At 40.0% G+C, this 15,240-nt stretch overlaps 1 protein-coding gene across 9 annotated transcripts in view; it reads right to left on the bottom strand.

Moving 5' to 3' along the window:
• Unc13c (unc-13 homolog C) overlaps window positions 1-15,240 on the bottom strand; it is a 435,177-nt gene that overhangs the window by 233,849 nt on the left and 186,088 nt on the right. For all 9 annotated transcript variants that reach the window (XM_028865275.2, XM_028865283.2, XM_028865248.2 and 6 more), the window contains 2 exons: window positions 14,804-15,031; window positions 12,629-12,770 (listed from right to left, as the gene is read on the bottom strand). In XM_028865275.2, coding sequence (XP_028721108.1) covers window positions 12,629-12,770; window positions 14,804-15,031 — 370 coding nt within the window. The remainder of the gene's footprint in view (window positions 1-12,628; window positions 12,771-14,803; window positions 15,032-15,240) is intronic.

Genomic DNA, 15,240 nt, shown 5'->3' with positions numbered 1-15,240 from the left:
GTTGTAAATGGGATAAATAAAACCATGACACGAGGATACCTCTGGTCATCAAAAGAGTGTAGATATGAAGCAGATTTCTGGGGACCATCAACAGTCAAGAGTAAAACGAGGGTGATGATGTCACTGTGAACTTTAGTTTTGCCTCCTTTTTGGTTTCCTGAGTTTTACAAATTTCATTGAGTATCTCGTTATTAGCTTTTGTGTACTTTATCATCTCCTTAGCCATCACATTTTGCTTTCTCATTTTCTCAGTTATTTTATATATCATATGTTTAAAAATATCACAATCTAAAATATACCTTTTCTTGCACAGTTTAGGACTCTTATAATAATATATTTCTAGCTCTGTTGTTGAGAATACTGTGCAAGTGTCATGATACATTTTAATAATTAAATGTGATATGAATCTGTGAGTAATTTCTTTATTTAAAGATTTAGCATATTTTGGAAATTATATCTGGTGTGTGTGTGTGTGTGTGTGTGTGTGTGTGTGCGCGCGCGCGCGCATGTGTGGTATGAAGATGTGATTTTGCCAAGGTGCTTTCTGATTGGTTTAATAAAGAAGCTGACTGGCTGGTAGCTAGGCAGGAGGTATAGGTGGGACAGCAAGGCACAGAAGACATTGGCAAGAAGAGGGGCAGAGTCTCAGGAGTCGTGAAGAGAGACAGAGAGAAATAAGATGTACATGCTGTGTTAAAAGAAGGTACTGCCATGTGGCAGAGGGTAGACAAGAAATATGGGTTAATTTAAAATACAGGAGTTAGCTAGTAATGAGATTGAGCAATTGGCTGAGCATTTATAATTAATATTAAGTCTCTGTGAGTTTAGTGGGGAACCAGCAGTCCTGACCAAAAAAAAAAAAAAAAAAAAACAACAAAAACCTCCTCCTACAGTAAGGTGTGAGTGCCAGGGTATGAATGTGGAGGTCAGAGGAAAATTTGCCAGATTTGGTTCTCACCTTCTACCATGTCTCCTGGGGATTGAACTCAGATAATCAGGCTTGGTGGCAAGTGCCTTTACCCACAGAGTCAGCTCAACAGCCCATGTTTTGTATTATAAAACAAAATAAATCTAGTGGTGGTGCACATCTTTAATCCCAGCACTTGGGTGGCAGAGGTAGGCAGATCTCTGTGAGTTCAAGGCCAGCCTGGTCTATAAATTGAGTTCCAAGACACCTAGGACTGTTACATAGAGAAACCCTGTCTCAAAAAAAAAAAAAAAAAAAGATTTAAATGACTCCCTAATAGTCTATTATATTTGCTACTGTAATTATTATGTCCAGCAATGTCATTTATTTTTCATGTCCTTCTAGACATCTATGTTTTTATTTGGTATTATTTATCTTTTTTCCAATATTTTTCTTTTTTTATATTATAATGTAACTACATTATTTCCCCTTTGTGTTTCCTCCCTCCAAACCCTCCCATATTCCCCTACTTAATATTCAAGTTTATGGCCTCTTTTTTCATTAATTTTTTGTTATGTGTATATATGTTATAGATATATATTCCTAATTATAAGCTGTTCAGCCTGTATAATATCATATGTATGTTCCAGGGCTGGTCATTTGGACTTAGATAACCAGCCATGTGCCCTCAAGCTTCTTCTTTTTTTTTCTGGTGCACTTTCTTTAACAAGTCTTGCAAGAAAGGAAATTTCTCTGTATCTGGGAAAAGCCTTCATTGTTGTGGAATATTACTTTAAGTATGCAAAGTGTTGTTGCATTTGTTTATGATGCATTTGTTTAATTATGTAAAGATGTGTTACATTTGTTTATGATGCATTTGTTTAATTATGTAAAGATGTGTGGCTGTTTCACCTTGCCTGCCTAAGGCACCTGATTGGTCTAATAAAAACCTGAACAGCCAATAGTTAGGCAGGAGAGGGACAGGTAGGGTTGGCAGGCAGAGAGAATAAGTAGGAAAGAGAGAGAGAGAGAGAGAGAGAGAGAGAGAGAGAGAGAGAGAGAGAGAGACGGAGGGAGGGAGGGAGGAAGGGAAGGAGGGAGGGAGGGAGGGAGGAAGAGAGACTCCAGCCAGGCAGCCACCAGCCGGCTAGACACAGAGTAGGACATACAGAATGAAAAACAGTTAAAAAGTCCAAAGTAAAATGTAGATGAAGAGAAACAGGTTAATTTGAGTTATAAGAGCTAGCAAGAAACGAGCCTAAGTTAAGCCGAGCATTCATAACTAATAATAAGTCTCTGTATCATGATTTGGGACCTGGTTGGTGGCCCAAAAGAAAGCCTGCTACACTTCATTTTGTATTTGATTTTTCTGTTTTTGGAAGACAGTTTCTCTGGACATACCACTGAAGTGGACATACCTCCTTCTGTAACCTGAACTCCAGTATCTCACAGAACACTGCTGCTGTCAGCCGGTTTTTTCTTCTGTATGCGATGTAGACGTCTTCCTGGCTATTAGCAAGGCTCTCCCACCATTGATTTTAGCAATTATGTGCTTTGGTACAGCTTTTCCATGTTATGCTTGGCTTTACATTTTTAATTTTGATCAGATTTGGGAAAGAATGACCCTTACTTTCTCAAACACTTTTTACCAGTGTTTTCGCTCCCCTGTCTTTTGTGGATTCTCATCAGATGTTGCTGTAGTGAAGCATGTTTTAGGTTTTTTTTCTTACTCGTTAATATTTCTTCAATGGGCTCCTTGCAGACTTGGAGCCCACTTTATCTAGTTCTCAAATATTATTTTGCTTTAAGCACCCTTTATATTTAGAACCAAATACTTATTATATTGCTACCCTCAGCCACAGTGACCTCATCAGGCAGAGATGACAGGCAAAAACCTTGCATGTAGAGGGGAAGGGGGCACTAAGTTCCCCTCTAGCTGTAGGCTAATTGGTAGTTGCTGGGAGAGGGAGAGTCACTTTTCTTTAAGGGTGTGGCCTCTGGTAGGTTGACCATCCTGCATTGGAAGGCCCTCTACCTGAGTATATAGGTAGAACTTCCTGTGTTTCATTCCCTAACTTCCTCTGACTGGCTGTTGGCATCAACCTCTGCATCATCTGTGTCCCAACTAGATGAAGGTCCAGGAAGGAAGCACTTGTTTTTCCTACTTGACTCCACATCTGTAGCACCTCAGACAATGCCGCCCATAGATAGTTCAACAAATTCCCTCTAGAGTAATGGAGCTGGTACTTGTGGGGGAGGGGTATGTCTTGGAATCTGGATTTCCCATTACCTGGAGGTGAGTCAATGGGGATCCTCAGACTCCCAGTTTCTCTAGGAAAGCATCAGGATGCTGAATTTCCTTCTCTACTTTCAAGTAATAGACCACCACGAAATGGAGGAAAGAGAGAAAGAGACTGGTAGACAGTGTGGCACTTGGGTTTCGAAAGTGCTGTGTGCTGTCTCAGGCTGATTGAGGGCCCTTCCTAGATGCATTGCATTTGGGGAAACTTGTTTTAACCCACAAATGGGTGATTAACAGAACCTCACAGCTCCAGACTCTTCCTTCTGTATACAAAACACACAATACAAGGAGTCTTCTAATCCCATCTCACAGAGTCATTCTGTCCAGAGTGAGGGCCTTTTCCTTCTGATAAGAAGGCTTCCTGTAGTAAAATTCCCACCACCCTATGGATTCCTGTTTTCAACTCTATTACTTAATAAGTATTTGAATCATTTTTCAGAATTCTGCTGGATTTCATGTAGTTCAGGCTAGCCTCAAACTCATTATGGAGATGAAACTGGCTTTGAACTCCTGATCCTCTTGCCTCTTCATTACAGTTGCCGGGATCCATGAGTCACCACACTGGCTTCATTTTCAGTCTGGAACTAAGCAGAGCTCATGACCTCTGTGGTCTCTGCCTACAGAACACCACAGGGAGGTGTTTGGGGTTGCATTTCCTTTTAATTACATGGTTTGTTGTTTAATTCTCTTTGGGTTCCCAAGTTTGTATTTCATGAAACACAGTCCAGTTTCTATACCCCTTCCTGTCTTTACAAAACTCATAGGTTCTAGTGCAAAATAATGCCAAAATAACCCCTGTTTTTTTGTCTCTACTGGGTATAGACTGGTAACAAAGGGCTCAATCTCATTTGTAAATGAAAGACAATGCTGTTTGCTGTATCTCACTTTTGGAACATTCACAATGTAGTCTGTGATTAGTAAAAACAGACAACAAAAAATTTAAGCTCCTGAAGGGTAACTAGACTCCCTTCTGCTTTCAGCAATCATAGAAGCATCTTCTGTGACAAATGACATGCTAATGCAGATACCACATGGCAAGCTAGCTCAGGAAGCTAAGGAAATGCTGCCTTTCCCTTCCAGACATACAAGGGACTGTGTGAGTGATCAGGCAATAAATCAAACCTTGATTGCTTCCCGCCTGTCACTTTAAAATATTAATCTGCTGTGGTATGGAGATATTTTTATTTAATTGTAGCGTTAAATAAATCATCTTGTATAGAGCATAGTTTATGTTTAATTCATGCTCCTCCCTGGCTGAGCTGCACATGGCTTGGTGAGAGCCAGGTGCTTGTGGCTCTCTGTGTGCTACCACACTTGGGTGTCTGGGAATTGGTGTAGTTGACAGACACTTCAAAGGGGTCAAGGCAATCACCTCTCTGAACAACACTGTTACATGTTCAGGGTGCTCTTGGGTTCCAGTGCCTCTTCCGGTAGCACTGAGTTGAAGTGGAGAGTAATGTTTATGTATGGACGTACAAAAAGTGGTTTGAACATGGAGTGTCCCCCACAGGCTTTTGCTTTTGAACAATTGGTCCTGAGCTGGTGTCACTGTTGGCAAAGGCTGTGGAACCTTCTGGAAGTGTAGCCTCACTGGAGTAGGTTCTTGGAAGTAAGCCCTCAAGCTTCATAACTTACCCTGCTTCCTATGTGTGCTTGGCTCTTAACTGTGGAGACAACAGTCCCACTACCATAGCTTCCTGTCAGGATGAATTCTACTCCCAAACTATAAGCTAAAATAAACCAGTCATCCATTCAGTTGCTTCTTGCCAGGGCTTTGGGTCCCAGCACCAACAAGAAAAATACATAGAACAATAGGTCATGATTTAAAGAGTTTAAGGAGTTCTTTAGGCATCAAGAAGGATGTTAGATCCAGAATAGTTCTAGAAGTTGTATTTATAATATTGTAGAGCAGATATTGTTTTACAAAAGGTGAAATCTCTCCCTAAACTAATACTTTTTTTTTTTTTTTTTTTTTTTTTTTTTTTTTTTTTTTTTTTTTTTTTTTTTTTTTTTTTTTTGAGACAGGGTTTCTCTGTGTAGCTTTGTGCCTTTCTTGGAACTTGCTTTGTAGACCAGGCTGGCTTCAAACTCACAGAGCTCAGCCTGGCTCTGCCTCCTGAATGCTGGGATTAAAGGCATGTGCCACCACCGCCTGGCCTAAACCAATACTTTTAATGGCACCTCGAATAGTGTTTTGTACAGAAGGGGTACTCAGGGGAAGTAGATGGGGTTTAACTGATTCCCGTGAAGAGAGTAGAGCTGGCTTTTCAGTGAACTGTGTGAGCAGAATGTCTGAAGCACAAACCATTTCTGTTCAGCACCCCAGTAATGGAATGCTCTTTGCCTGCCTACCACAGGCATTGTGCTGACGAGGCTTCCTGTTGACACAGTTCCTTATTATGGAACAACATGACACAGAGCATCCCTACTACAATCTTATGACTGCTTCCCTCCTAGGAAGAATCCAATACAGAATTTTGTCTCTGTTTCAGAAACTTGAAAAAAAAAGAAAAGAAACACAAACACCAAACAAACAAGAGAAAATGAGGCATGAAGGATAGACTAGAGAATCCTCTGGAAACATTCCACTAACATACATACACATGAGACACAAGTTTCTTAGCTCTCACATTTATCATCAAATGGACACATCTCAGCATTGCTTACTCTCTGTATCCTGATGGGAGGAACTTCCTCCTCTCCATTTTTGGGAATAGTTTATAGGCACAAAAGATACCATTATCTGTAGCATGGGGAACTAGAATCAAATGCCACAATTAATCATAAAGTGACCACCCAAATGTTTATCAAAGAGCCAAGATCGAGAACACCTTGATTGTATAAGACATTTTTTACCTCCAAAGGACTATAATTTGCATTTTCACAACTAGTCCTTCTGTGGTCTTTTGGAAATGAGAGGTGTGTGAACAGCCCCTCGTTCTCCGAGCTTCTGCAAGGGCTTCAAGAGTTGTGCCTCTCTTCTCTGCAGCACACTCGAAAATGGCCCATTCGGAAGCCACATGCCATTCACGTATTCTTTAAAATCGATTTTTAAGTTAGCATACAAAAGAATGTGTTTCTGTATGGTATTCTCCCATGTACTGTGTTGTGTGTGTGCCCCTTTGTGCCTCTGGCTGGCCCATTCCTTCCCCTACAGCATCCCTCTCTGCCTTCCTATCACACATGCTCCACTGTGCTCTTTTCTTTGTCTCCTTCTCTACTCCTCTCCTGCAATATCTTCTCTCCATTTTCTGTTTCTGGTTTCATGAACTTACACACATCCTCGCTCTTTGTCTTAAAAATTAAAAATTTTCAATTTAAGCTGTGTAAGAAAAGATAAAAACTAAAATTGAAATGTCTTATCATAAAAATCTCCCGAGGGCATCAAAGTGCCTTTAACAGAGGGACAATTAAACTCTATAACCAAATCCTAAAGTTGAACAATGATTTCATTTCATTTTTACAAGGTTTGCGTTGGCTTGCCTCCTTCAGGGTAACAGCCCTTTCTAGAGTGAAGAGTCTGGCTGTAGGAAAAGTCACATCTGGTCGCCATCACTTATGTCTTGTATTTGGCTTCACAACAGGGGGGCTGCTCTTTAGAACTGGCTCTTACACAGTCCATCTGAACTTCAATTTTCTTATCAACTAAATGAAAGTGACGGACCTAACAACCTTTCAGGTCCTCTGCCCAGCCTCTGCCCTCATGTGATGTTAGCAGTGTTACAGCTCCACATCCTCTGGTCCGCATTTGCCCTTACTATTCAGGTAGGAACACTTTCCACATGAGAGCATCACCACTGTGTCACCATAATCCCCAGAATCTGGATACACAGTTCTGGGTGCTTACTCCATGCTTTCTAGGTTGTCTGGGGTTTACATTATTCTTAGCTAGTGTGAACACTGGCCACTATTGTAGTTAGACCTTCTCTATGGTCGTAACATTGTTGGGGGCACTTTTTCTACATACACTCACTTATCATTACTCAGCTGATTTCTCATGGGTAATCTTTATATGATTAAATATGCCAATAAATGTTTGGATGGATTCTTTATTTCTCAGACTGCTTCTGACCACCCATATATCAAATGCCTTAGAAGTGTTTTTTGTTTGTTTGTTTTTGCCTGGCATACACTGCATTGACTCTTAATACTGTTTTTATTTAACAATTAAATTCAGGTTCTCAGACTTTCATCCTAGTCAACACTGATTAACAAGGATATTATCCTACATACAAAACCAAAAAGTCTGCAAGACATACAAACATATGGAATTTAGTCAATGAACTGACCCCTGAAAGATCAAAACCCAAGTGAGCCCTATGATTCCTTCAGCTTTTTGTCTTAGGAGACTGTCCCAGCCACTGTTCAAGAATTGGAGAGTCACTCTGGCTCTCTGAGCTGAAAAGACAAAGCTCAAACTCAGGGAAGAAGAAGGCAGCTGGAGGTCACAGGTCACGGTATTGACGAGAGCGGAACTGAAGGAGGATTCCAATGGTCTGCTGAGGATTCCTTGTGAGAAGTCAACTAACTGATGAGGAGGGCATGTTTGTGATGACATCACAAGGACTGCTTAGGAAGAGCAAATGGATAAGATGCAGCAGAGCCCAGCACCCACCCACATCCAGGCAAGGAGTAATTTTCCACGAAGCTGACGAGAAAACCTCAGAATTCAAGAGTCAGGAAGCAGAGTGCACTTAAGACTCTGGCCTGCTTAGAGAACAGTATGATTATCCTACAGCCCTATTTCAGTTCTATGTAGTAGATTTTAAAGCAAGATTCAAAGAAATGAGACGTCTCTATATAACTGATTTCTGGGACAAAGAGTAAGAGTATTTACAGAATGTCAAAATACCCAGCAGCCAACAGAGTGATATTTGCAATGTTGTCCAAGATACAATATAGACTTAAAGGTGTGCAAACAGAAAAATCTGCTGCAGATTGAGAAAACCTTGAAGACATAGCTAAGTAAGCTGTGGACAGAAATTCTCAGATTGGTAGTCAAAGGCATCAAACATTTACTGTAGGTATTGCATAGGCTCAAAAAGTTAACAGACTCATAGGACCAATGGAAAAAAATTCAGCAAGGCAGTAGAATTCAGAAGCAACACATAAAAATCAGTTACTTTACCCACAAACTCCTTGAAGAAGAAAGCAAGAAAAGAATGCCACTGAGTGTGACCCTGAAGAAAAACAAACAAATTAGGAAGAAACCCCACTGAGGAGGTAAAAAAAAAAAAGGCCTTCAACTTGGGACTGGAAAATAATGCAGAAGTGGAAGAAAACTCTGGAAGAGGTAATGAATGAATAGTGTGAAGCTGGTCACACAGCCAAAACAACCAATTCCATGTAGTCCCGTTAAAATACCAGGGATGCCCTTCACAGCTTTGTGAACCAAGGGATGCAGCAGGCTTACTTAAGGGAGCATGGATGATGCAAAGTGAGCTGCATCTTTCAAAAGCTCTCTTTACCCTAGATGACCACTCACAAAAGCTAGTCAACTCGAGCCTCCCATCACAGCCCCAGCCTTTTACCTCCTGTTTCCTCTTGTGCCCTACCCCAGACTATCTGCAGCTGGGGCAGGATTACCTGCAGCTTCGATAATGGGGAAGAAGCAGGGAGGAGGTAGGAGTTGGAATCTCAAGGGAGGGTCTGATGGCCTCACCCATTCTTCCAGAAGAGAATTCTCATAGGCTGGGTCTCAGGAGGGTCTTGTGCACTTAGTCAAGGCTGTTCAGATGAAAAGTTAGGAAGAGCAATATCATGCCCAGTGGTCACAGTTCTATGACACCATAGTACCCAAAGATGACGTTGTATAAAAACAGAAGTGACCACTGGAATAGAGTAGGATAGGGCAGGATACAACAGAATAGAGGACCCAGAAATAAACACAGGCACCTTAAACCTAAATGGTTCCCAACAAAGGGACCGGAACACCCATTAGGTAAAAGTAACCTTTTCAAAAAGTGGTGATGGTAAAACTGGATAGTTACATGTAGAAGACTGAAACTTGATCAATAGCACTCACCTCATATGTACATAAACTATTTTGGTATTTAAATTCAAAACTACTAGAGCAGTGGTTCACAACCTTCCTAATGGTGCAACCCATTAATACAGTTCCTCATATTGTAGTGATCCCCAACCATAAAATTCTTTCCATTGCTATTTCATAACTGTAATTTTGCTACTGTTATGAACCATAGTGTAAATATTTTTTGGAGAAAAAGGTTTTCCAAAGGGGTTGCAACCCATAGGTTGAGAACTACTGTACTAGAGGAAAACACGGTGGGCATTAGACTAGGTAGAGATTTATAGGATAGGACCCCAATAGCTCAGGAAATAAGGCAAGAATTGACATGTGATATTACATTACATTAAAAATAATCTGCACAGTGGGGATAAAGAGATGACTCCGTAGTTAAAAGCACTGGTTGCTCCTACAGAAGACCCAGGTCAGTTTCCAGCACCCATATGGTGGCTCACAATCATCTATAACTTCAATTTCAGAAGCCCTCTTCTGGCCTCTGCAGGCACCAGACACACACATGTTGCACATACATACATGCAGTTACTCATACAACATAAAAAACAAAATATTCTGCACAGCAAAGGAAATTAAATTGAATTGAGTCAGAGCATCAAAAAAAAAATTCAAGAGAATTCAGGTGTGTGTTAATGGAGTTCCTGTAATTGGGGTGAGAAGCAGAGATAATATTTACAAATATAATGACCAGGATTTTTTTCCATATATGACAGAAAATTCAGATCTGCAGTCTCAAGCAGCTCAACAAATCCCAAGCAGCAGAAACACAAGGAAAGGGACACTATACCACATCATAATGACATTATGCAAATGAGCAGAGAAAATAAAATATCGGAAGCTGCAGGAAGGGGGAAGGCACATGTGCCTTATAAATATGAGGGCCACCGTAGGCCTCCTGCAGTGAGCCATGGGAACACAGACTCAATGGAATATATCTTGAAAATAATTTTACAACATGATAATTTAACCCATGTGGATTTGTCAATATAGGAAAAAGACAGCACAGAAAAAAAAGAACAGAGTACAATTCAACGTATGCTTTCTCATCAAAACTCTCTGCACATAGAGAATGTAGTGGAAGATATTTTTCCTAAGTGAAGAAATAGCAGGTTCAATAAAGCCACTGCTAGGACTTGAATTAGCAAAGGCAAGAGTGCTTCCTGGTAAGGTAGGAACGAGCCTGAGATATTTGCTGTGTCATTTCCATTGGATTTAATATGAGAAGCTCATACAGGGCTATTAAGCAATGAAAATTCTATCTGGAGCTGACTCTTTCATGGTTTTATTTTGTAAAGAAAATGATAAACTGATTATGAAATTCAGATGGAAATAATGGAGCAGTCTTAATGTCAACACAACTTTGAAAAAAAAAAGGATGAACACCACACAGCTAATGCTTTCTTAATTCGAGACTTCTTAATAAGGGTTTGGTCTATCAACACTCCATAGTCCTGAGCACAAAAAGACAAACAGAACAGAGAGTCCTGAAATACAGCCACCCACACAGGCAGAGCTGAATTCCATGAAAAGGTAAGAAGCGATTTAGCTGAGAACAAACAATGCTATCACAATGACAAACACTCAAATATTCATAGATATAACTTACACCATACTAAATTTTACTTAAACATGCATCAAGGTCTAAATGTAAAGCTATAAAGCACATGGCGCTAAAATAAAATACAAAACTCTGTGAAAATGCCAAAATGTTTGAATAGGCACTTAATTGAAGAAGAGACATTGCATATAAGCTCAGCCATGTTTACAATTCTGAGTCGTTAGAGATATACAAGATAGAGCCTATATAAGATGCCACTGTATACAAGGCAGAACACTAAGATCTAAAAGACTGAAGACTTAGCCTTAACAAGGACTAGAAAATTGGGTTAGACCCAGGATGACTGTACATTTACGAGATAAATATGAGATGGTACTGAAATATTACACAGCAATAAAAAGTTAAGAGCTAGTGGTGCATTCTAAAACTCAAAATGCGTATACAAAGCAAATGGAACCCTATGGGAGAAGGGTGCATACCTCATGATTCTACCTACAAAAAAAAGTGGAAAATGAGAAACATGAAGTATTCTACGTCAGCACCCAGACTGGCTTCTGCTCAGCACAAGGAAAGTCAGGGGGAGAGCCATCTGGGGGGCATGACAAGTGTTTTAGGAGTAAGAGACAAGCTTGTCACCTTGTCTGAGGTGACGATTTCACAGAAGCAGGCACATAACAAACCTTAACTATTACCCTGGTGAAGATTCAGTCTGTCAATGATGCCTCAGTCAAGGTATTTTTAAAGTTTTGTTTGTACATCTCCCACCAAGGGGCTGAAGGCTGTAGCTGCACCCTCTGCAGGATGCTGTGGCAGTCCACCCTCTTCAGTCTTAAATTCTTTGCTCTTTTTAACGGCTGCTTTCCATCTCTCTCCCCAATTGCCCTTAACCAACTTTATTCATTTACTTGACTCCAGTAGAATCTCAATTTGTAACAACCCATTGATTTCTTGTCTTCTGTTTAAAAAGAGTTAGCGATTAGCCTGGCCATCCCTCTGAAAGGAGACACCATCCAAATCTCATCACTCATTCCATAGTTATTCAATCCCAAATGATTCTCTAAATCAATTTCTTAACACTTTCTCATTGGTCCATATTCAAGCAAAGGACAACAGAAACCCCACACCTCACTTGTTAAACACTTAAACTGATCCAAGATTGCTTACTTAGCATGTAAAAGAGATGCAACAGACTTAGACCCCTTAGTGGCTTTGTACCAGATAACTAGAAATCCCCCCCCCCCCAAGAGTTATAGAAAGAAAAGAAAAGAAAAAATCCTGACAAAAGAAAAATGATTTCCTGCTGTTAGGTGCAAGATGTTAAGAGTTTATAAATAAATGTCCTCATAGACCATGAAAAGTCATAAAGTTATCATCAGCCACTTCCTCTGAGTGGTCTAGTCTCACCAGGATGGATGGATCAGGTGGTGCCCCAAATATCTCTTCTGTCATTAGTCACAAATCTTTGGATGCAGTACAGGGCTTGTGCAGCTCATGGATTCCTAGCTCTGAGGAGTCTCATCCCAAGTCACAGACTACACAGTAAACCATGTCCGACCTTCCTCCAATGCTGCTCCAATTGCATACCTTTGTGTACACAACTTCGTGTACTTCACAAGAGCAAATAAAACATTTTTTCCCCACTGCAGGATTCCCTGAGTTCTGCCTAGTGTTTGGCTGTGAGCAAAATGTTTTATAATATTAAGTTAAAATTCTAGTTTCCATTTTCAACATTTCTGCACATGACTAAAACACAGTGTTGACTTCTTTAGTCCTCATGAATCTGTCTTAAAGTCATTCTCAGACACCCTCTATACTTACAAGTAAAACCGCTCATCCCACACCGGATTCAAGTTTCCAAAGATGGTTTTCGTTCTTCTTTTATTTTTGCCAACTTGAACTGTCACATAAGGGTCACTGGATCCTGTTTTGTCTTTTGCCTGCAAGCCTTGTGCAGAAACCACTGAAATGAACCAGAAATAAAAACTTCAGTATGACGATACTTCCAGAAACAAAACCATTAGAGAAAATGTTCCCTGTCAGTTTGTCCTGGGTGTGCAGATCCATCTTCACCCCTCTGGTCCTCGCAGACCACTGGTCTCCATAAACATCTGTAACAGTGTGTGCTCTCTGACTGGACTGTCTTCCCTTGTCCTTTCTCCCGTGGAGCACTGCCCCCTGTGTGTGCCTACCACTTTTCCTTTGTCTGTCTGTTGATGGATATTAGATGCTGGGAATAGTGCTGCAGGGAGCAGAGGAGTAAGGCTATTTCCTTAAGATAGTGGTTTCACCTCTTTGGGGTACATCTCCTCCATCGTGAGGCTATTGCAGCATGCGGTAATTCCATTTTGAATTTTTTATAGGATTTTTCTTATTGCTCCAAACAATAATGGTATTAATTTATAAACACCCCCTCTCCACTCTACAGGGCTCCTTTCCCTCCACATTCTGACCCACACTTATTTTTGTATGTTTGGACGATAAACATACAAACACGTGTGAGGAAGCAGCTCACTGTGTTTGAGATCAGAACTTCCCTGATAATCAGTGGTATTGAACATTTTTTTTTTCCCATGAACTGTTAGCTAGGTATAAATCTCATTTTTTGATAAATGTTGACTCAAGTCTTTGGTTATTAATAGAAACTCATAGAGAAATACTGTCACTTCCCACAGCATACATGAACTTTAAAGACACTGTGTTAAGTGAAAGGACCTGATACAAAACGGTGTCATTGCTAAAGTGAGGCTTCAGCTACAGCACTGTGTGCAAGAAGCTGTTGAGGTCCCAGAGAAAGATGACGTGTGTGTGTGTGTGTGTGTGTGTGTGTGTATGTGTGTGTGTAAACATATGGTTTACTTTAGGATTTGGTAGGAGAAACATATTTCAAGAGACGTATCACATATCAAGGCATCTACAGAAAATGCCATACACCACATCCTTAAAACACAGAATGGGTGTCATAAGCTTTCAGGACAAAATGATGATGATACCACATACTTTGTGAATTAGCTAGCTAGATTTAACCACTCTGAACTGTATTCATATTTCAAAACACCATACTGGATATGACTAGAAACATGGGCTATCTGTAAATTTATATATATATTCACTATCTGTAAATAGGATATCTGTAAATTTTTAAGAAATGAAGAAACTATTCAGTAAGTATTTACATGTATGTATTGGCTCAGGTTACAGGCACCATATGTGAAAAATTGTTCAACCAAATTCAAATGTATGTGACTTTAGAATTTAATGGATTTGGTATGAATATAGATTAATCTAATAAAGTATCTTTATTATATAATAAAATTAAAGTTAAGAAGATTGCTCTATGTTTCTGGTTCTGCTTATTTTATATATGTGGGTATTTTGCCATCATGTATGTATGTATACTACATGTGTGCAGTGCTCATAGAGGTGAGAAAATGCCACCAGATCCCTGGAAATGGAGTTATAGGTGGTTGTGAGGCTCCAGGTAAGTGCTGGGAACTGAACTCAGGTCTTCTGCAAGAGCAACAAGTGTTCATAAGCACCAATCCATCTCTCCAGCTCCAATGTGTATGTTAATATCATGCAAAGGACCAACTTTAGAGCTTTAACTTAAAGAATTTAAACCATCATTAGCCTTTACTTTAGCAGGTGAGTGGGTGTGTAGTTAGTTACTAAAATGATTCTCCTTACAGAAACACATTAACAATGACCCTCAGCGAGGATTATTGACCCTACTGACATTATTCAGTAGTAGGCAATTGAAAAGCTAACTTCTGAAATCTTTAGGGTATTGATGAGTAAAGTAGGAGAATACAGACTAAAATTATTCTAATTATCCTGCATATATTCAAGAAAATTGAAGTAACTGGTAGATTTGTCAATTAGTTGACAAGATTTTTTTAAAAAATCTATTTTTTTTTTTTACTAATGGTGATCCCTGAGACACATTAAAAAAAAAAACCTCTATATGAAATAAAGCACTTAAGAAATGCATTCTACCTGTAATGGTTATTTTTGCTGACCACTTAGACGTCCCATCCAGCACGCTCTGCTTGGCGGCCTTTGTGTACTGCACAAAATCCTCCTTGGAGATCTGGAACATTTCCTGAATGACTTCAAACACCTCTGGCCTGTTTCTCTCCCTGATCTTCATTCTTTCTTTCATGGCTGTGATGATGGTCAGAGTCTTGTCCTCAGCACCGTGCTTCGAGCTCTTCTCTGCAGCTCCTGCGATAGAGAATCAGAGGCTGTGTGACCGTATGGGAGTCACTCTGTGGTGGTTCAAAGGGAGTGTCAAAGGTTTCGTTTTGAGGAGCTGGGACAGCTTTTCTGTTAAACATCAGGAGAAAGAACCACTACACTGAGAACAATTAGTGCCATTTGCGTTCTTGGCAACCGAGTGAACTTCCCTTACCCATATAACCGTAATACTGGAA

The sequence above is a fragment of the Peromyscus leucopus genome, chromosome 14, assembly GCF_004664715.2.
Source record: "Peromyscus leucopus breed LL Stock chromosome 14, UCI_PerLeu_2.1, whole genome shotgun sequence".
Classification (NCBI taxonomy): domain Eukaryota; kingdom Metazoa; phylum Chordata; class Mammalia; order Rodentia; family Cricetidae; genus Peromyscus; species Peromyscus leucopus.
This window is presented reverse-complemented; position numbering and strand designations above follow the sequence as displayed.